Genomic DNA, 25,020 nt, shown 5'->3' with positions numbered 1-25,020 from the left:
CTGCCTTCCTAAGTGTCTTTGGCTAAGTCCATCTGAGTCACAAGCAATCCAGTAGGGAAAATAAAATACTTTATGAGGATGGTATTGCTAGAAGGAAAAAAAAGACTTTGAAATTCAATCATCTATGACAAAACCAAATGCAAGGTTGTTATCAAGGTGTTTGGTTTTCTATGTAATAAAGAAGTTTAATAACAACACAAATCAAATATCTCTCATGCAAATATTTAACCCCCTACTGATGATCCTTCCTGAAACAAATTTCATGTCAACAACACAGTTCTGCCTGTCATGATCAATTATGGAACATAAACTGAGGTGAATATAAGTCTGAACCAAAAATAAGCCCGACATTCTAATTTGGAAGTCATTTGGACTCCATCAATGGAGTTTTATTAATTTAAATCAACTCTAATATTTTGGTAACATGACCCTGCTTCAAAAGGAACTATAGATGAGAATGAGCTAAATCAATGGGCACACTTCAAGATTACCTGTGTTCACAGTTTAATCTGCCATAGTCTGGCCTGCTTTTATCTATATCCCACAATCTGGAGTGTTAGCTTGGAAACAGTAATAATTATACTCAGACAGAATACAGGCATTAAAAATGTTTCAGATTTTGGAGTTTTTCAGGTTTTGGAAAATTAACAGACTTCACCAGCTGAACATCCTTATTACAAAAATCCAACATGCTCTAAAATGCATGTCACCTCTCAAAAAGTTTCAGATTTTGCCAGCTATTTAGGAAGATCAAGAGTTCAAGATCAGCTTTGGCCCATTTAGTAAGAGTCTCTCTTAAAAACAACAAAAAAGGGCTGGGGTATGGGTCAAGGAAAACACTTGACCAGCATACAAGAGGCCCTGGGTTTAATGTTCTGTCAAAGATGAAGGCGGAAAAAAAGACAACCACATTCCAATCTTGGCATAAAAATTACATTTAATCAGGTGTCATTACAGCTAGTGGCTCAGGCTGGTAATCTTACTTGAAGGCTGAGAGCAAGAAGCTAACCAACGGCCAGACTCTAGGGCAAGGTCGCCGGACTGAATGACGCTTTGAGGTTTCTTCCATGGCTCACTGATTTAGATGACAGTAGACAAACAAAATTAGAGGAGTTTATTTAATATTGCCAAAAGATGATACACAGATGTGGACAGGGATTCAGTAATAAATACATATAGATGTTAGTTTAATTATATTTTTGTTACAATATATTTTTCCAAAATTTAAAGGGCATAAACACATTCATTTGATAGTCATGTCTTAGAGAGGCGTTGCTATGTAACTTTAAAATACAGTTGTTGGGTTAAAAATTATAAATCTATGTTTTTCATGTACAGCAGATAAGTTTTATTAGACTGTAGAGTGCCATCTCTCTTGGACTTTACATGAGCAAATATTTTGCCATGAAGATACACATAAAATATATAAATGTCACATGATACAGAGAAACAACACCCATGATCTTCATATTTACAGGAATGTATAACATCTTCTTCAAAGGAAATGGGCTACAACTCAAACTTCTCAGCTTGAAAGTTATCCGCAAAATCGAGATAGTTCTGAAGTTGACGATATTTCTGCACATACAATAGAAAAGCTTGTTATTTGACTTAAAACAGTGAAGATAAATTAGCCTTTCCAAAACTACATACACAAACAAATCTATTTCATGTTTGTAACAAAATTCATTTTATTTAAATGATTAGGAGCAAAATTTCAAATAAGGATTTCTAAGTCACAGCATTGGAAAGAAATCAAACAGTACTATCATTCATTTCATGACTGTCTTAAGGTGATCATTTTCCAGTACCATCCTTATGTACAAATGCAGTAACTTTGAAAAAGAGTTCAGAAGAGGAGCCACAAGTAGTTGAGACCAGGAAAAACTGGCTTTTAAAGGGTTCTGAGTAACAAGATTTGGTAGGCAAAACATTAGTGCCGAAGATTTCTGCATAAAACAGTTCATCAACATCGACATGCCAGGGATGTATGAATCTGGAGAGTTGAGTTCTCCTAGAGAAAGGTTAGGTCACACCAAAGACACCAAGTATAAAAGCATGTGAGATGCTAGGCTAACGAGTTGAGCAGTGATTTGACAAACAATGAGATACTTCGAAGTAATGAGATACTTTGATACTGTAAGTAACTAATATGATCTGAGGAAAGTATTAAGTAAACTAGAGGATGTGTGTGGCCCTCAATTTAAACCCTAGCACCACCACTTCCCCTGGCCCCACCCCTCCCCTCACACACAAGGGAAAGAACAAAATAATAGACTTAGCAAACCACTTAGCAACTAATTATAGAACCTAGGGCAATAAATTGAGCTGTCCTGTTGCCTAGGATGGCTTAAATGCCAAATGCCAAATTTGAATGACGATAATGAAGATGAAGGATAACGAACCAGGTAGAACAAGCTAAGGATTCAAGGGTGATACAGAGATTTCAAGGTGAGTAGGTAGAAAACCTCAGGGTTTTTCCACAGGAAGACTGGAGGAGCAAAAAAGATACAGTGAGTTCTGTTTGGGACATACAGAGTTCAAAGTGCTTACTTACATTGAGATTAAATGCTCTAATTCTGGGGGTCTATTCCCAAGAAATAGAAGATCTCAATGACCAAGAATTTCGTGATGACAGGGACACAGAAGGGGGTGTGTTTTCTCTCTAGGCAAGGCCATAAAACCCTTTTGTATATTCTCAAGATCTTAAGATTCCAACCCATGTCAGAGACTACTTAGAGCATTCCCTGGCCTAGATGCAGAAAGGTTTCATTACATATCAGTAAAGTGCTTTAGGACTAGAAACCCAGACTTTAAAAGTTTGAGTGTTTTATGCTCTTGTATCATAATATTTACATTGTTTTTTTTTCATTTGTTAAGTTCATTTTGGAAAATGAAAATCTATCTGTTATAGTATAAAAGGAAGTTAAATCTCTCAGCGTTATTACAAATAATAGCCAACATTAATTGGCAACTTTCTAATTCTAGGTCCTATACTAAAATGCCTGAAGTGTATTATTTATCTCCACAACCAAAACCTAACTAATATTTAGTTCACATTTACAGATGAGATTTAGAAAAATAATTTAATTGTCTCCAAATTCTACTACTGGAAAGTGGTAGCACACATACATGAACAGATGCTTTTACATTACAGCATACACTCTGTGTTTTAAAGGGTAGGAGGGAGACAACTTTGCAGCGCACATATGTGAATGCATACTTATACCTTATAGCACACCATTTCTAAAGGGTAGGAGGGGTGATAGCTTTGGTGAGAAAAAAAAACCACAAAAGGGAAAGTAAAACACAAAAGGCAGTTAGCATTACTCTGCCATTTTTCTCTGCCTAAAGTCACAGCTCCCATAGTTCTTCATAGACATTCAGGGAGTTTGGGTCTTATTTTAATAATGAAGATTATCCCTTACCAGATGGACCTACTGATAAAAATAGCTGAGATTATGCAGTGTGAGAAAGCAGTCAGAACATAAAAGGAATCAGGAGTCTCTAGTCTGAGGTAGCAGACTGGACCCACAAAGGAATCCTGAAAAAGGGGTCAAAACCTAGTGCAACAGGTACCATTAAGCTGCGGTTCTCATATTTGCTTCACCAACGAATCAATCACGGGCACATGTGGCTCACACCTATAATCCTAGTTACTCAGGAGGCTGAGATCTGAGGATCATGGTTCAGGCAGGAAAGTCCATGAGACTCTTGTCTCTAATTAACTAAAAAACCAGAAGTGACACTGTGGCTCAAAGTGGTAGAGTGCTAGCCTTGAGCAAAAGAGCTCTGGGACAGCACTCAGGCCCTGAGTTCAAGCCCCACAACCAACCAAAAAAAAATCAATGTCTTCATTGGTGCATAACACCCTATATATTTATGTTTCTTCTTTGACAAGCTTCTAGGTAGTTCTGCTAGTTAAGGGCAAGGTTTTGAGAAACATCAATTGAAGGTAAGGAAAAAAGGGAAAAGAAGTTTCGATGAAGAAATTAGAAGACTAAGGAAAAGGATAGGTTTCTGATTACAATGTAAAGTCCTTATTTGTGTAGAAATGTGCTTAAAATGTATTCAAACACAATTGTAAGCCAACTTGGTGCTTCTGTTGGAGTTTTCTTCACTTCTGGTGCTCATGTGTCCCTAGTCCATAGGAACTTTTGTCCTCCTCCTCCTCCTCTTTCCAGTACCAATAATCTTTCTTCAACTGCCAGGACTCCATCTGCTTATTTTTCTCTTTCTTTTTCCTTTGGAACTCAGGGCTTTGGACCTGCTAGTTAAATACTCCACCACATGAGCTGTGCCTCCAGCCTTCTACTTTCTCCTTAATGAAAACATTTGTTAGCATGTTTCCAAAGGTATTTTAGAATAAGATACATAGTATATGTCTTATATATTTCAATTTTATTACAATTCTCCTATTGTTTTTGTGTGTGTGTGATCGTGCCATCCCTGGAGCTTGAATTCAGGGCCTAGGGAATATCCCTGAGTTTTTTTTCTCAAGGCTAGTGCTCTGCCATTTGAGCCACAGCTCCACTTCTGGCTTTTTGCTAGTTTACTGGAGATAAAAGTGTCACAGACTTTCCTGCCTGGGCTCGCTTCAAACTGTGACCCTAGGATCTCATTCTCCTGAGTAGCTAGGATTACAGGCATGACCCATCAGTGCTTGGCTTACTTGTTCTTTTCTTATATTCGAGTGATTCTATATTCCTTTAATGCAATTAGATTAAAAACATGAAAACCTAGTTCAGTGAATAGAAGGAAGAACAAAAATGAAGCCTGCTTGGCAGGTTTGAGGGAAGGTAGCTGAGATACTATGCGATAGTACAGGGAAATGCTCAGTAAAGGTAAAGGAAAAAGCAAAATGTCAAGGACAAGCTGAGAGCAGAAAGACAAGCACAAATGATCTGTGTGAGGCAGAGAGGGTTTGTCATAGCTGAGGGGTGCATTCAGATGCCAGAGCCCAGGCATGACGAGGGGGCACTGCAGGGTCACCATGGCCACCTGACCGCAGCAGGAAACCAGCCTGCATCAGGAGCACAGGCAGCCTACGTGCCGTTACTTCGGGGCTCATCAGAGACGCAGAGACACTGAGGGCGAGGATGTCAGACACTGTGGGACAAAGTTTGAAATTCATCACAGTCCTTATAGGTTTATGGTAGATATAAATTTCATGGTTTCTAGGAACTAGTTTAAGAAAGTCATCTGCTTAGTTTTTAAAGTGAGAGGAATCTCAGAAAACGAGCTCTTATTTTTGTGAAAGAATGTACACAATACTTTACACATGTGTGCTGTGCTGTGCCTTCACTGCGTAATGTTTAGTGAATGCAACGTTCATGACATTTACCTGTGTTCCCTCAGGAATATCTTTGTTATTTCAGATCCCAGCTATTGTCCCTAACCTTGTTAAGCTTTCTTTAAAGTACATGATTCAGAAATGCCTTTTGTTTTTTCCTTCAAGAAGTTTAATGTTTCCTATATATAATAGTAATACTATGTACATTATGCATGGTCTTTTTTCTACATGTATCATTCTATCCTTGATAAATGTGGCTTACCAGGCTGGGGTGCAGCTCGGTGGCATCATACTTACTTAGCCCTGAGTTCAATTTGGCATTGGGAAACAAAGCAAATTTACAAATGTAATATAGCAATATGTTTTCTAATTCCATTAGAGGGTTGGCAGTTCTTAATGGCATCAATAAAAGCACTTATGAATTCAACAACTAAGAAAATGAAGACAGAGCTACTGGATAAGTGGATGGCTCTTCCCTAAGGCAAATGTAAAGGCACAGAGAGGGGGGGTGGGGGGGGTGGGGGTATCGAGCATTTGGAATCAGAGAAGTGAAAGCAAAGCAAACGGCACTAGAGAAAAAGACTAGAGAAAGACTAGGGGGTTGAGATGCCACGGGCAGACAAAATCACCAGTGGTGGTGGGTGGTGACAAGACAACTGCTTAAAGTTGTGCCCTCCTCTCTCCCAGGAGGCCTGGCTGCACACACAGGTGCGGGTTAGCCGTCCCAGGTGAACTGTCCTTTCTTCCCATTCCTCGGAGAGTATCTGCTAAGCTCTCTTGCCTTTTCCCCTCCTCTTTTACACATTTCCCTATGAGATAGAAGTGAAGCATGGGCTCTCAAATTAGGTTTTCCTTTCCTTTTTAAAGATTAAATACCTAAGTTGCTCAAATATCTATGACTTGTCTCTTATACATCCATTAAGCTAGCCTCATTTTAGAAACTGCCATCCTATTAGCATTCTTGGCATACACCATAGGCATCTGTAAAAGCTCTGTGAGCAGACCAGAGCTTATGAGCTGCCAGCTGATCTTCAGTTAGTTCTCCTCACTGCTCAGCCCATGTCCCCCCAGGAGAGGATGTGGGTGGCATCTGAACTGGCAGTGGAGATCCTGTCCTCAGTGGTACCAGGTGCTTCTGCCCTCTCAGGTTGTAAGAACTGTTGTAAAGTGGACACAAATCCCACATGTTGTCAAAGATAATCAGGGGACTTCATATATGTGTAAGGACCTTGTGTAATTGAAATGGCACAGAAGAATAGTATTTTTGTTAAGATTTTATCTATAGTTCAGGGTTAGACAATGGTAAGCATGAAAGGCATGAGTGGAAGAGGGAAAGTTCAAAAACAAGAGAGGAGACCCTGGCATGTCCCTCTGCTAACTAGGCTCCGGGTCCACAGAAGGAGGTGGTTCTTTGGTTTTACCTCTTTAATCCAGCCACTTTCTTCTGACTGACTGAAAATTCTTTCCACGGTTTCTTTAACCTGTTCATCCTCAACTTCTTCTGTATTTGCCAGGAAGCAACATTCTTGGTACAGCTTGAATTTAAAATGTTTCAGTTTATGATAAATGTCGGTGCGGTCGGCACAAATTCTACCAACAGTAAACACCTAACACAAAAAATAGACATAATAATCTTACATATGAAGGGTATAACACAATAATGAATTATTACATTTTCTTTACTATTACAATCTAATAAATACATTATTAACTTTCTTACCTGTTTCTTTAATAGCTTCTTTGTCTTTAATTTACAGAATCAGTCAACTGCTATGCTCAAGTACTGTAGTAGATACTGGAGATGGGTAAGTGAAGGACCTATTACCTGCATTAGGGAGCTTACAGTCTTGGGAGAAAAATAAATTATAAAACAATGTACCTAAAACCATGCAAAAAGCGATACATAAAAGATATAAGTAAAAGGAGTATTTAACCTAACCAGGGAGGATCAACTTCCTCAAGCTGGTGATTCTTGAAAATGGTCAAGGTTTGGAAAGAAGAGAAAATGGCAGAAAGATGGACACCATGGAACAAGAGAGAGAATGCCACGTACCACATGTATATATTACTGTGTTAAAATCTCTGGATTATGATAATATCCTAAGAATAAGCAACAAGCCAAACTAAAACTCTTTACCAATATCAAGTATTGGTAATTTTTAACTGATTTCCTCAAAACATGTGTAGTATAAAAAATAAATTGGTGTTTAAGCCTATTTGTTGTGCCAATGTATCATATGTGAATATCACATAAATATCTGCTAGCTAGAATTTTAATTTTATGTTTAAACAAAGTAGGATTATAAAATTGAAAACATTCTTTTTTATAGCATTAATCAACCAGAACATGTTTTTCACAATGTTTTGAATAATAGCAGTTTGTTATCCACACCCATAGCTAAGCTAGGAAGAGAGCATTATTGACTGCCCAAATCAAGTCAATTTAACCTACAGTATTTCTCTTACTGTAGAAAAGACATCAGAAGGGGTCTGAATATTATGAAGTTATCAACTATGTCATGTAGCAGCCTAAAGAAAGATATGAACTTCTTACTAACGTATGTACTTTGTTTATGCTTAATTAAGTTCACTAATAGGAGATACTTTCACAAATCCAGTACAAGTACTACAGTGTAGTTTTTAATATTTGTGGAACTTGTTCTGTGACAAAAAAGCTAGACTTTGGGCTGGGAAGGTAGCTCAGTGGTAGAGTGCTTGACTTGCATGCATGAGGCCCTGGGTTCGATTCCCCAGCACCACATAAGCAAAAACAAAAAAAAAAAGCTAGACTTCACACAGGTGATAGTCAATAGATGAGCCAAGAGTACATTGCAAAAACAAATTTAAGTTACAGTGATTAGCAACTCATGTTTGATGCATTTTCTTATGAGTATGGTATTTTGGACATGTTCACCTGCTTTTCTAAACTCCCAAAAGTTGTAGAAAATATGTTTCAATTTCTTTTCATGATTCTATGCCTATTTTTCTTGCTTTTTAGATCATTAGAAATAATCAAGTATTAGTATACTTTGCATTTTTACTACATTAGCTTTTCCATTTCAACATTATCAAGCCAGAATTGGTATTAAGTGACACTTCAGCACTTTGACTAGCAGAATGTCCCACTTTGATAAAAATGACACCACAATTGTTGCAGTGGCTATGAGAGGAACCGTGTATCTCCATTTCTGCCACTGAAGTAGGTAATGGAGAATAATTCTGCTACCACTGTTCTGTATGAACTACAATCAAATAGTACTATGATTTACAGTTTCATATGGTTTTTGTATCTCTGAGAGGAATTTATCTGTAAGTTAGGAAAAACAGGAGAGATTTAAAATTCTTAATTTCTTTTTCTGTATGAAACAAAATTACCTTTTGAAAATATTACTTCCTTCCATTTCTAATTCTTCTCTTCCAATCTACTTAACTTATAAGGATCAACAGACAGTGAATTGCCTTTACAATGCTCTACTACTATTTTCTCCCAAAACAGGGTTATATGGCTACTGTTATGTTTTCATAGAAAACATTAACTGATACAATTTGTGCAATAGTCCTAAGTTTTTAGTGTGTTGTTAGAGCACATTATACTTCTTTGTCCTCCTCCTCCTCCTCCTCCTCCTCCTCCTCCTCCTCCTTCTCTTTTGCTGATCTAGGCTTGGGTGCTGTCCCTAGGCTCCTTTTTTCCCCTCCACTTGAGCCACAGTGCCACTTCTGGCTTTTTCTGTGATTAACTGGAGATGAGTCTCACAGACTTTCCTGCCTGGGCTGGCTTTGAATCAAGATCCTCAGATCTCAGCCTTCTGAGTAGCTAGGATTACAGGGGTGAGCTATTGGCACTCAGCCAATATGATTCTTCTTTATCATATAAACTGATAGGCAAGGAACAAGGCAGCTTATACTGTAATATTCCATTTGTTTAATGTACTATAAATAGCCAAAAAGAATCCATATCCTGAGTAGTTTCCTGAAAATTTCCACATATGTATATGGAGGCTGCTTCTAATCGCCTAAGTATATTTCTGTACACTAATAAAACAATTACAGCAAGTATGGATCAAATAAGTGCTATGTGATAAGCAATGTGAAACACAAACTACTAACCCACTACTCAGGGTTGGCCTGGTTCCATGAACCGACAAATCTGAGGGTAATGGGGTACATCAGTTGTCAGTGTGAACCGAGCAACCCTGCAAATCTAGAAATCAGACATGGAGCTGAACACACACCAAAATATTCCTAAGGCTAAAGATGCTGAGTGGGGAGCCATAGACAGAATCTTAGTTGTAATTTATGAAGTCTGTCTTATGGACATGTCAATCAACACGGCTCACCCAGGCAAGACAACTGGACAGAACTGTATTATGCAGATTTGGCAGTATCCAGTTAGCTAAGGATATTCTCAACCAGTCAGCAACTTGAGGGAGTTAAGGATTTGTATGAAAGAGGAGGATGGGATGAAGTCTGTTTCCTGGGTTAGATCTCCAGATCTTCCACAGTGCAGCAGACAGAAGTGCCGCAGACAACAGAGAAGGATCCTCCTTCCTCCAGGTCTGCTTGTGGCATGCACATACTGTGTAAGGCTGGCCACTTCCTCAGGTCAGAGGAGGCTGAGGGAGTCCAGGCGGATTCTGGGCAGTTGACTCAAGATCCTTAGTTTTCTCGGCTGACTTTCAGTCTCACACCTCCCTGTCCTCCAGGTAACTCAGGTGTCCCCGCTCTGGAGATCCAAGGCCTCTCATTTCAGCACCCTACCCCACACTGCTGTAATGAAATGACTCATTCACCATAATCACACTTTCCAACAGTGTATTATTTCTTTCAAAGACATGAGGTGAAAAGTTTTTTCATTAGACAAATTAAGTTAAGGAATTTCTTCACAGTACTGACTGCACCTTAAAAAAGAACTCAATTTAACCCCAGGGTATCAGCTTTATGTACCTACAGCAGCACTTCAAAATGGAAAATTCACTCAGTTATTTTTGCTTTTAGGTTATTTTTTTACTGTCTTTCCCTGGCCAGACTGAGAATACCTCCCACATAACTGGGACTATAACTATGAACTACGAGATGATTATTCATTGCAATAGGGTCTTACTTTTTAGCCTGGCTAACTTGAACTCTGATCCTTTCATCTTGACTCACAAGTAGCTGTAATAACAGGCATAAGCCTCAGAGCTTAGCTCTTAAAATAGATTTTAGTAAGTGATTATTCCCTTACCAGGGTGCCGGTGACTCACACCTGTAATCTAGCTACTCAGGAGGCTGAGATCTGGGATTGAAGTTCAAAGCCAGTCAGGGCAGGAAAGTCTGTGAGACTCATCTCTAATTAACTACCAGAAAACCGGAAGTGGTGCTGTGGCTCAAGTGGTAGAGTACTAGCCTTGAGCTGAAGAGCACAGGGACAGTGTCTAGACCCAGAGTTCAAGCCCCACAATGGACCCCCCCAAAAAAAAATTCACTAAAAATACAATTTGACATTAAAGAATCATATTGCATTGTTTGCAAAGAAATAGAAGAACTTGGACAAAATTAGGTTAAGTGAATTAAGTTAGGCCAAGAGAGACAAAGGTTACATGTTTTTGCTCATATGTGGAAGCTAGAATTAGTTTTTTGTTTTTTTTTTTTGTCGGTTGTGGGGCTTGAACTCTGGGCCTGGCCGCTGTCCCTCAGCTCTTCAGCTCAAGGCTAGAGCTCTACCACTTGAGCCACAATACCACTTCCAATTTTCTGAGTGGTTTATTGGAGATAAGAGTCTCATGGTCTTTCCTGCCCAGGCTGGCTTTGAACCGTAGTCCCCAGATCTCAGCCTCCTGAGTAGCTAGGATTACAGGCGTGAGCCACGGGCACCCAGCCTAGGATTAGTTTATTAAATATGTAAATAAGTACACTGGATGGTACACAAGTGTACACAAATGTATTAACTAAAATATGGTAGATTCAGGACAGAACTCAAACAATGTAATTCCTTAGAAAGGCAAAATCATAATTCAACAAATCAAATACCAAGAAATAGGTACTTGAAAGGGTTGGGGCAATGTCAAGGGTTAGGAGGTAGACAAATGAAGAGAAAAAGTGGGAGAGGATATGTCAATATATCTCCTGCAAAATTAGGAAAAGTGAGAGAAGGCATGGGTTGGGAGGGCCGGGTGAGACTGTGGAAAGGGGTGAGGCCGTGGAAAGGGGTGAGACTGTGGAAAGGGGTGAGACCGTGGAAAGGGGTGAGACCGTGGAAAGGGGTGAGGCCGTGGAAAGGGGTGAGGCCGTGGAAAGGGGTGAGGCCGTGGAAAGGGGTGAGGCCGTGGAAAGGGGTGAGACCGTGGAAAGGGGTGAGACCGTGGAAAGGGGTGAGGCCGTGGAAAGGGGTGAGGCCGTGGAAAGGGGTGAGGCCGTGGAAAGGGGTGAGGCCGTGGAAAGGGGTGAGACTGATGAAGACGCACTGCGTGAATACACTGCCGCATGGCGACGCCTTTGCACAACTACTAAATGATAATAAAATACTTGTAAAAGAATGTCAGTCACACTGGGTTAATATACAATAGGTTAGTTTACATACATCCAGTTTTTACACAAAGGATCATTTTTTTGTTTTTGTTTTCTGATGATCAGAACATTTTTTAAATTGAGATTAGGTAACTACATAAATTTCACATTGTTGTGGAATAGTGATACTTAGTTAAAGTCACAAACACATTTTAACCTTCACAAGGCAAATTGTCATTCTCATGGTCTAAAGGATAATGTATATACTGCTTATTACTTTACTTTCACAATAATTGTAAATATTAATAGCAATAATGATATTATTTTAATGGCTATATTTTATCCTGACACATAATGTTGATATATTGTAGAGTATTATACTGCTACCATGGATTGTTTGCAAATTTTTAGTATATCAGTGCTTATAATAATTCAATGACCTTCACAAAGACATCATTTGCTTTTACTGAATTTATTTACATAGGACAAACCTATAGGTACTGCCTATATATAGCTTTGTGTCTCTTGTGATATATAGCTATCTGGATAAATCTTACCTTTTCTTCTAGTAATACTATTTTCCATATGTTTACTGGTCTCACTGTAATATTGACAATGTTGCATTTTATAAATTGAACATGAAACATTTTGCTACACCAAGGCTATGAACCTACATTTTAAGATAATTTCACTTAACTAGGGAATAAGCGCTCATTCATTCATTAATGTTTGTGTTTCCTACTGTGTGCTTGGTGCACTAATACCCTCTGCTCTTATTTCGTGTGATCCGTTTCATTTTTTAAATATCTGAACCAATTATTGTATATAGTCTTTTTGCTTCACAGGACTGGTAGAGCTATGAAAATCATTTTTAAACCCCACCTTCTTCGCTAGGAAGAGGTGCAAATCCTTGAAGTACTAAATCACTTTTGTTAAGATTCTACATGTGTTATTCAATGAACATCATAGAGCAGCTTTGAAAGAGCGGAAAATGTACATCTGCTATGCTGAGAAAGACTTACATTAAAAATATTAACTGAATTCCTTATGCCTACATACATTTTCTAAGTGATACTTTTATACTCTTACTACCCAGAGGATGTGACCAACTATATTGCACAGTAGAACTGAGAAATCATACTACCTCATTTAGAAGAAGAATTTAAATAAATAGTATTTCCACCACCTTATAACAGGAAAGATTTAGAGATAACTCTGGTTTCTTTCCCATTCATCCATCCTCCATCCTCCATGCATATGAAAAGGAAATGCTTGATACTAACACATCTGTTTTTACAAGTGCAGCATTCTTATAAAGGCTAAAGGTAAGTAGAAGTGCTATCTGCCATTCCTGTTGTCTTGTACTGCTCTTGTATACCAATTACTTACTCATTCACAATTAAGACCTCCTTGTGGAAATGCTGGCTGCTATGCACTCTGACATACTCCAGATAGTCAGAAAGCTCAGCTTTCTTCAGATTTCTCATGTTAGGACGAGTCATCCTCAATTATTTGCCTGCAGTCTACTAGTATTGTAGATCATATCACATAGTTTTCATTGGGTCCAGTTCTTGTTTGGCAACTGTGGCTCCCTGCCCAGTGACCTCCTCCTCACCACCCTCCATCTGTGCACCCCTTTTCCCATGACAGGAGAAATGTACAGAAAAATGTTACTTCAGTGAGTGAGGAAGAATGTGCTATGTAAGACATACTTTTCACATTAAAATCATACCTTCTCTCCTTGTACTCTTTTCACTATTTGTGAATATGACTGAGGACTCCCTATGCAAACTTATGAACTGAACGTTTTAAGTACTGAAAACTGACACTAGAGAATGGAATACCTGCTGATCATGTGACATGAAATCATCTGTCTCCATAGTCCTGGGGTTGTACTGCTTTCCTGACAAGTGCACGGAGTACCTGCAGTGACGATGTAGCCCACATGCCTGACAGGTACGGTTCTCAGCATCCTTATGACTGATATTTACAGAAGAATAATTTTCAACTCGCTCCTGAAAACAAAAATTTAAGATAAAATAAGAATCTAGCCAAAATAAAATATATCTTAGTGGGAAGAAATATAAAAGCAAAACTCATATTTCTTACTTTAATACAGAGCATACAGTAAATGTGTTATTAAATTTAAGAAACAGATTTTTAAGCTTGGATAGTAAGTGGGAAGAATAACTTTTATCTCTCTCATACTTATGAGTTACTGCTAAGTAGTGTTGTTGATACACATTGAAATGCTGATTTCTACATGTCTTCTACTGATGGAGTCTAATAGCTGAACTAACAATGAACAAACAAACCGAGCAAATACATGGCATGCACAGATAAGCGGCATGGGCTGTGGAGTTATTGTGACCAAGGATTTCTGCCTACACTTGGGGTCTGTACTAGCTACTACCTTGGCAGTTAGCGGTGTACTGGGTTTTGCTGTAGCATTTGATGTGCACATAATGAATACACTGTTAGCATAATTATTAATCCATACTCACATCCTCCACTAGCCAGACAATAATTACCTATCCAAAAATACTGATAGATTATTTCCCACACGGTGATTCAAAACATGGTTTTCTTTCCGTTCTTCATATTTCTCCTGCTTATAGATCCCCGAGACATGGCCACTTAGAGGCTGAGATTCAGGTATCTTAAGGTGACTAGCTACTTTCTGCCTCTGTGGTACTCAGTGAAGCTCTGGCCCAGGTAACAGCTGTCAGCTTGGCTTCCTGAGTAACTACAGCAAACAGAGCACTTTTGATGATTCCTACTGGACATACTGACAAATACATTTTGCTGGGATAAATGATTGAGATTTTGGAAGTGTTGACTCTGTCATATTATTTCTTTGTGTTCAGCAGTAGAACCAGCTTATCCTAAGATATTACAGAGTCACCTGTATCTCTAATCACCCTGTGTAGTTCACAAATACTGTTCCGGCATGAGTTTGTCCAAACTCTCTATAACCTATCATAGTACAGGAAAGCATACTATGACCTAGAGCATGGTTCTTGAGGTTTCTTGGACTGTTTCTTAAATACTGGTCTATGTAATTACCAGCAGTGGAACCTTATGTTACTTAATTTTTCTAAATTATACTTTCATCATTTTTAGCATAGTAGAGATAATGGTGACTTCCTCATGTGTTACTTCATAGAATAAATAACACAATTTATATCTAATTCTTGGCAAAAGTCGTATGTTCTATAAATATATACTGTTATCTTTTTCCCTTTCTTCTCTAGTACTGGGCTTTGAACACAGGGCATTGAACTTTGCTGACAAGTGTTCTACTACTTAAGCTATAACCTATGATCTTTTTGCTTTCATTTTCAAATATTCTGTTGTTGGTTTTTTTTTTACCTTGACTATGATCTTTTTACCTAAGTCTCTTGTCCAGTTGGAATTAACAGACATATAACTCTATATCTGGTTTGCTTGATGAGATGGAGTCTGCTAATTTTTCCTCCAGCTGACTTTGGACTGCAATCTCTACAGCCCAAGTAGATAGGATTACAGGTATGCACCACCACATCCAGTCCTATTGCTTTTCTATTAAGAAAACAATTTATACTACATTATAAGAGCTGTGGTACACCTTTTATGCTCCAAGTAAGTACACATTTCCCTTTAAACTGATAAATATTCTATCTGAGGAAGAAACTTAGGCTTAAGAGGTTTAATAATGTACCAAATCAAAAAGCTTTATATGGTAGCCATTCTTCAACTTGAAGTCTTGTGATTCTGTGATTGCATAGATGTCTCTCAAACCTAGCAATTTACAGCTAATTTACCACCAGCGAATTCAAAGCTGAATTGGATGAAATGTGCCCCACTCTCAGGACCTTTGTACTTGTTATTGTTTGAAGAAAGTCTCCAGCTTTTGGCTGGTGTCAGCCTCCTTGAACCACTAAGCCCTAAAGATGTTCTAAACTTATTTATCATCCAGCAATACTTAACTATCAGATAAATTCATGTGTATGATCAAAACAATGATAGCCTTTAAGGTAGGTGAGGAGAAATAAGCTGTTGCTTTGGAAGACTAGGTCTGCTGAGGCCATCTCCCCAAGAGTGCATGAGAGTCACAAAGTGCATACCTTGTATCGTTCTTTCCATCGACTTCTAGAAACTAAGTTCTCTAGACGAGGCTGAATAAAGCGATCATCCAAATAGTGAAGAGATGTCAACATTTCTTGTGCATATGATTTTTGCCTGGTACCATCTGCCAGGGGATTGGTAACAGTAATAAAAACAATCATTCTGTCCATATGAAAAATTGGATCAATTGAATATTTAAAGACCTTTTCCTAGAGTGTTAGGAAGACACTTGGTCAGAAATACTTAAATTACAAAAAAAAAATGAAAATTTCATTTCTCCAGAATACAAGGGAACTTTACATTATTTTCTGATAATAAAAAGAGTCAGATATAAAAGGTTGGCAAGTTATCTTGTATTCTCTCACACAAAGTTGGCATGGGTTGACCACTGAATTCCAGGTCAAAGTTCTGAATCAGCTCCATTTCACAGATCCAGTGGTGACTTTGTGTGCCAACAAAGCAGAACTTTCCTTTAGCTGGTTATTTTCCTCATTCTCCTTTGGTATGCCACGCTCGCTTCTGCCTTCCTGATTTGGTTCATACTATATTATCTATTTATAAACATCTGTCACGGTCTGTAAAGTTATGCTTTGTTTCCTGCCATTTTTGAAATTTTACTAATGAATCTAATAAGTGTTTTTTTTTTTAAATTGCCACAAAGTCACACTTCAGCATGGCTTTACCAAGCCCTGATGTCTGGTACATACTTACCTGAATTCATTTTTCCACCCTGTCTCAGAACTCATTCCACTCTAGCTCTGCAGGCCTTCTAAGTCATTCCTGAATACCAGGAACTCTTCCCTGGGGGGGTCTCAGTTTTTGCTGTCCCTATATGCTGTATGACTTATTCCTTCACTTCGGGTTTCTATTTAAAGTTAGCCCTGAGAGACATTCTTTGATCAATCTTCCATGGCATAGATTTCAGCTCCCCTTACTCCATATCCTTCCCCCACAGCATAGACTTTTCTGTAGTAAATGAATTATATTCATTTTACATGAAAGCATAAAATGGCATGAAAGTGAAATTCCAAAAACTCGAGAGAAACTGGGCCAGCACATGAGTTCTGAGCATTACTGTTTTAGGAGTTTATTTCTTCAAATTCATGGAAAGCTCTTCTGGGTCATGAATCTGTTCATGTTCTTATTTTTTACTTATCTCAAATGAAAAACCCACTGAACTTTTCACTCAAATCTAGTTATTGGTGTGGTGCATCCTAGAAGAAACAACTGGTAAGTTTTAAGAATGGCTCTCCTTGATTTTGTTTAATCTAATTTTAAAAGTGATGGTTTAAAAATTAGGAAAAAACAAATTTTAATGTTTCATTTATACTGCAAACTTACCATACAATGTTCCCAGAAAAGATTCATCTAAAGCGTTGATCAGAAGAGCCTTCATAACTCTTTCAAAGTGAGTATAGTGATCACTGAAAGAATCTGAAATTAATTTAAAATAAATGCTAGGATCAAGCAGACAAAGCACTCCTGAATAGAAATGATCAGTGCTAGGAAACTGGGAGTATCAGCAGCAGAATCAGCTGACTCAGCCTGTAGCTGCCTTGGAGACTTGGAGCACTAAGCAAATCTCTATCTTCCAAATTTACTTGCTTCTAGTGCAGTTTTCAGATATTACTTTAAATGTCCCCAAGGTTGCTAAGGGAAAACTTATTAGGAACATTAGAAATTAGAATTGTGATAAACTTATATGTGCTATTGTGAACTTGGCATACTTTTGAAGTTTCTTAATATCAGATGATTGTTCTGATGTGATTAGTGGTGATAGTAATGAATGTAACATTTTAAAAATCATACAGCAAAATTCATACCAGAAATTTGAAGATCTGCATAACACACTCTATGGGTCTTTTCCAAAGGACTACATTATTGTTACAAAATTAAACATGGACAGAAGGCCCAATCAAACTCAACACAGACCAATGGACTACAAGGTGAGCACCAAACAGTCGCTCACACGGCTTCAGATTCCATATTATGACTAACTTAAAATCATTTGTCAGCTTTTGGTGTATCGTTAAATTAGAATATCCATTATCATTTTAAAGATAGCTATTAAACTATTCTTCCCTTTTCTAGCTAGCTATCTATGTGAGAATACAATTATTCTGAGAATGCTAAGAGGGTGATAGGTTTAAATATGATAAGTTATCATATGTCTTGTATGAAACTAGCACAATAAAGCCCCTAAAAACTGTTACAAATTTTAAAAATATTCTCAAAACACTCCTCCCCTTTTTCAGCTCCCTATCTGTCTGAAAACTGTTTGCATATACTTGAACAAACCAGCACGTCACAACAGACTAAATGCAAAGCAAGTGTAAGAATCTAGCCACCTCTTATGGTAAACAAAAGATAGTTCATTAGGCTTCTGTGGCTCATGTTTGTAAGCACAGCTACTGAGGAGGCTGAGACGTGGACAATCATGTTTCAAAGCTAGCCCAAGCAGAAAAGTCTCTGAGACTTTATCTCCAATTAACCAGCAAAATGTCAGATTGGAGGCAGGGATCAATTGGTAGAGTCAAGAGCCAGAAAGCTGAGGGAAAGAGCAAGGCCCTGAGTTCAAGCTTCAGTACTGCCAAAAACGAGACCTAGAATTGCAAAACAATATTTTTAGAAAATATAGATTTATTCTTTCATGGAATGTTGTTGCTGTATTTTAAATAAAGAAATTAAATATGTTTCAAATTGTATTTCTACAGTGGTAAATGTTGACAGAGATACTAGAAATAAAGACTAATTGGGGTCAATATATTTTTAGATTGAAAGCATTTCTGAGAGCACTGGACTAACTGTGAGCCTCACACATTTAAGATACCTGAAAATGAAACTAAACCAATATAACGTTAAAAAGTTGACTTGCTTATTTGACCAAGTTAAAAAATGTTCTTGATATTTAACTTACAAAGAGAATCCTGTTTTACTAACTTCAGTTGTGATGTAGTTGATTTTTCTCTTTGTTCATTTTTATACTCTCTGTCACCCTCTTCATCCTGTACTACGAAATCATCAATAATATAATCATCTCCTTCTTCATATTCAGAATTGTCTTCCTTTTCATCCTTTTCCTCATCATCCTCGTTATCACTTGGGCAAGATTCTTTTTCAGAGTCCTAATTAAGATAAATGCTTCAGTAAATTGGGCCAGAATGGATATAAATCTGAAAGGTTAAATCTGTGACTAAAAGAAATCCACAGAATTAGCACGTATTTTTAAGATTAAAATTAGAGAATTTTGTCATGTTGAATGGCAAACTTATTAGGAAGATTATGCTTCAGTTAAGTGGTATAAAATGTTTAAGATAGACATTAAGAATGTAAGTATTTAAGAAGAGGAAAGACCAGAGAACAACAGCCTTTCAATTTAAAAAAGTGAGAAACTGAGGCTTATAATAAAACAATACTATTAGGTACAACCATGCAATTAAACATGTTCAGGGGTATTTTATTAACTAATAAATTCTAGACTTGCTGAAGAGAGAATCTAGTACTTTGGCAATTATACAAATTAAATAAGTTTAAGTAAAAATTTAAAAACAACAATACTACCAACAAAATACAACACACCTCAAAATCTCTACCACTACTGTATCTCTGGCGAGACCTTTGTTTTGCGAGTTCTTTCAACTTCTGAAGTTGTCCTCGCTTTCGGGCAGCTAATGACTTTTCGGGGTTTTCTGGCTCCATTTCCACTGAGGAGCAGTCGTCCTCCGCCACTCTACGTGGACATTTGGTGCCTACTTTTCTAACTAGGACATCACTGTCCTCACTTTCATCGCTGTCATACATCGTAGAGGCGATCCTTTTTCTCTTTCCTCGTTTGACGCATTCTTCATCTAAATCCTCTTCTAAGATCTGTTCACTGTGCTTGTGGAGATCCTCCTCCTCTTGACTCAGAGGCTTGTCATGACCTAGTAAGTCAGTAAATTTTGATTTGTTCGTTTCTTCTTCAAATGTTGAGCCACTGCCGGTGTAAATGAGGTTACTGTTGCTTCTTTCACTTTCAACTTTGGTCAACGTAAGTTCTCTTTCATTTGCTTGTGTTTTATTATCAAGATGTTCCTCACTACTATCAAGCTCTTTGTTATTATCAACACTTTCCTCACTATCCAGATCATCATTACTACCCAACTCCTCATCACTACCCAACTCCTCATCATCGTCACATAACTGTGAGATACTTCTCTTAGTCCGGCGCCAGTCAATTCGAGATTTTTGTTCAGGCACTTGAGTTTCAGAACATTTCCTTGTTTCATGTCTTCTAACATGTACCATTTTCATGAAAGCTTCTACAAAATAAAGTTATAGGAATAAAATAGATTGCACCAATGAATTAATATATGGCAAACATCATCTTTCTATGATTTTATTGAATGATCCACAAAGGTAAAATTACATGAAATATCTGGGTAAGATATCTGAAGAGTTATTATAAATATAAAATTATAAACCATTATACAAATAATTACTCAACATCTATGAAACAATTACATGGATATTTTCCAAATTGTGCTATGTTGTATTGAAAGGGATACAAAGAAAATGCTCCTGGGACCTTCAGAAAATAAATACTTATATGTAAAACGAAAGTAAAAATGAAAAATTCAAGGTATTCATTTGGTACAAAATGAATGATAAAAATAACAGCAATTAAAATATGAAGATGCAAGAATATTAATAGGCCAAGCCCTTCACAAAATATTTATAGTTGAAAGATTGATTATGTTTGGAAAGAGAGAATAAAGGAAAAAGTAATTTCAGGAAGGTAAAAACAGTAAAAACAAAGTGTTTGGTGTTGATAACAAACATTTTATGATCAGTAAGTGAGGCTGAAAAACTATGGATGGAAAACAAACAAAAATGAAACTTCAGGCTCAAAACGGGAGACAGGAATAGAAAAGTAGAATGAGATATCCAAGGTGATCATCCTTTAGGCAAAGGTGGATTTTGAGTCGCAAAATGACATGAATCATAAAGAATCACTTTGCATGAGGAAAGTTGTAAAGTAGCAGCTGACACGAGGCAGCAGCGAGAAGGAGAAAGATCACCTATCCAGTATGACGATAGCCTCTCTGTACCTTAGCAAGGTGGCAGTAGGGCTAGATATGGTACAATCCAACAGAAAATTTACTGACAATCCAATAGTGTAGTCAAGTAGAAAAACAAGAAAGCTTCATGGTGAAGCAGAGATGATATTGGAAGAAAACCAAATGCTGTCAGTTTCTGATGTTAAAAAAGGGTGATTTCCATTAAAATGATCCCAAGTATATACTAAAGAAGCAATCAAGAGATAGGTAAGATAATTAGAAAATCAGAATCACTTCTGGTTGCTATGGACTAGAAGTGTGGCCATTATGTAATGAGGCTGATCTTATACATGTGTGTAAGGGCTTATAGAATTTAGCCATTAGCTCCCTGCAATGAAACGACCACAAGTCTGATTATTTCAGTATTTCTACCATGTACAGAACATTCCTGGAATTTTCTATAAATGACAGCATAAAACCCCCACCGAAATGAAAAATAAAAATCTAAGGGTATGTATGTAGACTATTAGCAGTTTCCAACTATTATTAAGGACATTCATAAACACATGAGACACACTTTGAAAGAAATGCCAAAACTTGAAAGTTAATTTTTTTTTTGAGCAGTGAGGTATTGCTGGACCAGGTTTATAAAAAAGATGATTGCTTGGAAGAGGAAAGATACTACTGATTAGATTGTATAAATCCTGGTATATTTATAAGCCAATGTCTCTGTTTATGATGGTAACAACTCTAAAAGTCAGAACAGTAGTTGTAACACTATATACCAGAAATGATGTTTATGGTGTGGACAGTAATTGCTACAATAACCTAATAGCAATATTAACAATTCTAGTCACTAGGCACAAGAGTCTGTTACCTGAAATTATACTTTGGTTGCATCTTGAAGAAGGCTTATATTAAAACCAATGAAGGTGAACAAAAATATCAGAGATGTGTGGTTACTTTTTTAAAAAAATTCCTATGTTACTGATGGATGTATTCTTTACAATATGTCCACCGAGTTTCTGAAAAGATGGTGTTTCTTAGAATAGATACTAGATAGATTAGGGAACTTATATTTTGAAGGCATACAGTACAAATAAGTATTTGTAAACAAATACGTTAAATTTGCATAAACCAATTATGAGTATGTCATGAGTCATTACACTGTAATAAGCCTTTCTTCTAAACATGTTTGGAATTGAGAGAAATAATGAAAAAACACTAAAGATGATGAATGACAAAGATGGTTTTGATAGACTGAAGCAAACACGGACAGTAAGAAATAATGTGAAAAGTTGATTTTATTAGTATCCAAAATAGATTTACACATACCAGATGACTCAAAAAATAACACCCTCAGCTGGACACTGGTGGCGCATGCCTATAATCCTAGCTTCTCAGGAGGCTGAGATCTGAATCACAGTTTGAAGCCAGCCTGGGTAGGAAGGTCTGTGAAGCCCTTATCACCAATTAACCACCAGAAAACTGGAAGTGGTAGGGTGGTTCAAGTGGTAGGGTGCTAGTCTTGAGCAAAAGAGTTCAGGGACAGTGCTCAGATGTTGAGTTCAAGCCCCACAGCCACAACCAAAACCAAAAACCCAAAAAGATGCTCAGAAAGTTATAATGTTATTTCTAGGACAATGGTAGAAAAAGATGATCACACTATTAAGAAGACTGATGTCTGTACGTATTAAGAAATACAAGGGCTGGGGATGTGGCTTAGTGGTAGAGAGCTTGCCATGAGGCCCTGGGTTTAATTCCTCACTACCACATAAATAAAAAATGATTTTAAAAATTTAAAAAATTCATTAAAAAGAAATTGCCCAATTTTTTACTTTCATAATTATTCTTAAATCCTGACAATAATCCTCCAAGGAACATACCATTTGTTTTCACTTATAAATATCAAAGGCAAGGACATAGAGTATAAATGACTTACCCAAGATCACAATGCTTGCTAGTGAGAGCAGGTCTCCTGACTTCCCATCCAGTACAACACAATGACTGCTGCCAATATATTTGTATAGGTAGTAAAGATTAAGCCTTTAAAATATCATTTTAATATCTTATTCCTTGCTAAATTTTACTTTCAGAAAATAACCATTAAAATGGTCTGGAGTTTACAAATATGCTTTTTCTATCGTTTTAGTACAGATGAATTAGGACACTTTTGTAAATTATTCATTCATTAGGCAAGAAAAGAATGTGTAAAAGAGAAATATTTGCAGACTTCCCTCCACTATCTTACGGATGATACTAATTAGAAAATTTAAGGGATGGCCCAATGAGGTCAAAAGTAAAGATTTTAGAGAAAGGCAGACTTTGATGAAAAAATATTTATTTTGAAAAACTGAAGAATTTCAGTGCTTGAGACAACATATATTTATTTTAAATAAATGATTTTATTTGGCCAATCAAAAAATTGCCAGCATTTCAACTTCAAAACTATCAATAAGGTAAAAAAAAATGCTGTTATTGCAAGGGGAAATACAAACGTAGTTGACTCCTATTGATAAATTCTGGGTCTCTTTACTATATTAGACTGGGTTGGGAAGAATGAGGGCAGAGGAAAGGGGAATGAACCTGGAGAGAGATGAGCATGGAAGGCTATCTTTAGGATTTACTCAGAAAAAGCATCTATGCAAATGCATGCAATTCCTATGTATGTTCAGCACACACTCAGTTTCTTGAAATGAAACTTTTATTCTGTAATAATACCTTACCTTTAGATAAAAACCAGAAAGCAATAAGTGAATAGAGAAGATCAATACCATCACCATTTCATGATTGCTTAGCAGTTGAGATACACATAACACAGGTATGATTCCTGCCAACGAATGGAAATTAAAAGCCAAAATTCATTCCCATCAATTGTGTTCCTTGTCTCACAGTACTGGAATTCTACAACTAAAAGAAGGGACTGTGATGATGTCACCTGAGTTTCTCCCCAGAACACCCTTTCCTCTAGATCTTCATTCATTAATATGTACTCCAGAAGAGAGAGCAAGCAGGGGATGGTGTTCACGGATACTACCTGGAGGTCAGCGGAGACCTAGACTAGCTCAAATGTCATAAGACATTTTCCCTTCTTGATGTTTTCTGTCATAAAGGGGCTTGAGAGGGATCAAGAAATGGCGTCAGATGAATGTCCGGTGGCCTTTCTGGGGAAGTGGCCGGCAGCAGCCCGCCGCGCAGCCAATCCTGGGGACAGGCCCAAGCAGCAAGGTCGGGTTCCGGCTCCAGGGCTGTCACCTGGCTGGAGCTGACCCCGTCCCTCCCCCACTGGAAAGACAGCTCAGCCCGGGGCCAGGACACCACCCGCCAACGGGGTCCGCTCCCGAGACCCCCGGCCCGCGGCGGGAGGCCACCTGGCGCCCGGGGACCCTCCCTGGACCGGCCCGGGCCCAGCTCTGCCCGCCCCGGACGCCGGAGGGTTCCGGCCAGGGAACAACCCGGAACGGGCGGCGAGGGCCGCGCCCCGCACGGCCGGAACCGGCTCTCCAGGCCGAGCTCCTCCCCACGGCAGCGGCGGAGACCGGCGCGCGTCCCCCGCTGCCCGGCCGCGGGGCCGAGGGGAGCGGAGCGGGGCCGAGGGGCGCGGGGCCGAGGGGGAGCGGGGCCGAGGGGAGCAGAGCGGGGCCAGGGGAGCGGGGCCGAGGGGCGCGGAGCGGGGCCGAGGGGCGCGGAGCGGGGCCGAGGGGCGCGGGGCCGAGGGGCGCGGAGCGGGGCCGAGGGGCGCGGAGCCGAGGGGAGCGGAGCGGGGCCGAGGGGAGCGGAGCGGGGCCGAGGGGCGCGGAGCCGAGGGGCGCGGAGCGGGGCCGAGGGGCGCGGAGCGGGGCCGAGGGGAGCGGGGCCGAGGGGAGCGGGGCCGAGGGGCGCGGAGCGGGGCCGAGGGGAGCGGGGCCGAGGGGCACGGGGCCGAGGGGCGCGGAGCGGGGCCGAGGGGCGCGGAGCGGGGCCGAGGGGCGCGGAGCGGGGCCGAGGGGCGCGGCGTCCCCGCCAGCCCGCCGTACCTCACTCGTGCCCGCCGGGAGACGCGGTCCTCGGCCTCCGCCCTCGGCCCTCGGCGCCGCGGCACCGCCCTCGCGCGCT

The 25,020-nt window shown here is 39.0% G+C and overlaps 1 protein-coding gene across 6 annotated transcripts; it reads right to left on the bottom strand.

Annotated features, from left to right (window-relative positions):
• Positions 1-1,100: 1,100 nt before the first annotated feature.
• Positions 1,101-25,008, bottom strand: Ccdc82 (coiled-coil domain containing 82). Of its 6 annotated transcripts, none has more exons than XM_042671496.1 (9): positions 24,942-25,008; positions 22,868-22,935; positions 19,466-20,187; positions 18,804-19,011; positions 17,228-17,320; positions 15,886-16,010; positions 13,624-13,794; positions 6,715-6,900; positions 1,101-1,578 (listed from the first exon to the last, which is right to left on the bottom strand). In XM_042671496.1, the coding sequence occupies exons 3-9, from the start codon at positions 20,177-20,179 to the stop codon at positions 1,510-1,512; spliced, it is 1,566 nt and encodes a 521-aa protein (XP_042527430.1). In that variant the 5' UTR covers positions 20,180-20,187; positions 22,868-22,935; positions 24,942-25,008; the 3' UTR covers positions 1,101-1,509. The 6 variants fall into 6 exon arrangements, with proteins under 6 accessions (XP_042527430.1, XP_042527431.1, XP_042527427.1 ...); XM_042671497.1 differs by having other exon boundaries at positions 22,868-22,932; positions 24,942-24,960; XM_042671493.1 differs by having other exon boundaries at positions 22,868-23,755; positions 24,942-24,957.
• Positions 25,009-25,020: the final 12 nt, after the last annotated feature.

The sequence above is a fragment of the Dipodomys spectabilis genome, unplaced genomic scaffold (assembly GCF_019054845.1).
Source record: "Dipodomys spectabilis isolate Male_0828 unplaced genomic scaffold, ASM1905484v1 ptg000635l, whole genome shotgun sequence".
NCBI classification, from domain to species: Eukaryota; Metazoa; Chordata; class Mammalia; order Rodentia; family Heteromyidae; genus Dipodomys; species Dipodomys spectabilis.
The sequence above is the reverse complement of the archived record's forward strand: the minus strand, read 5'-3'. Positions and strand labels throughout refer to the sequence as shown.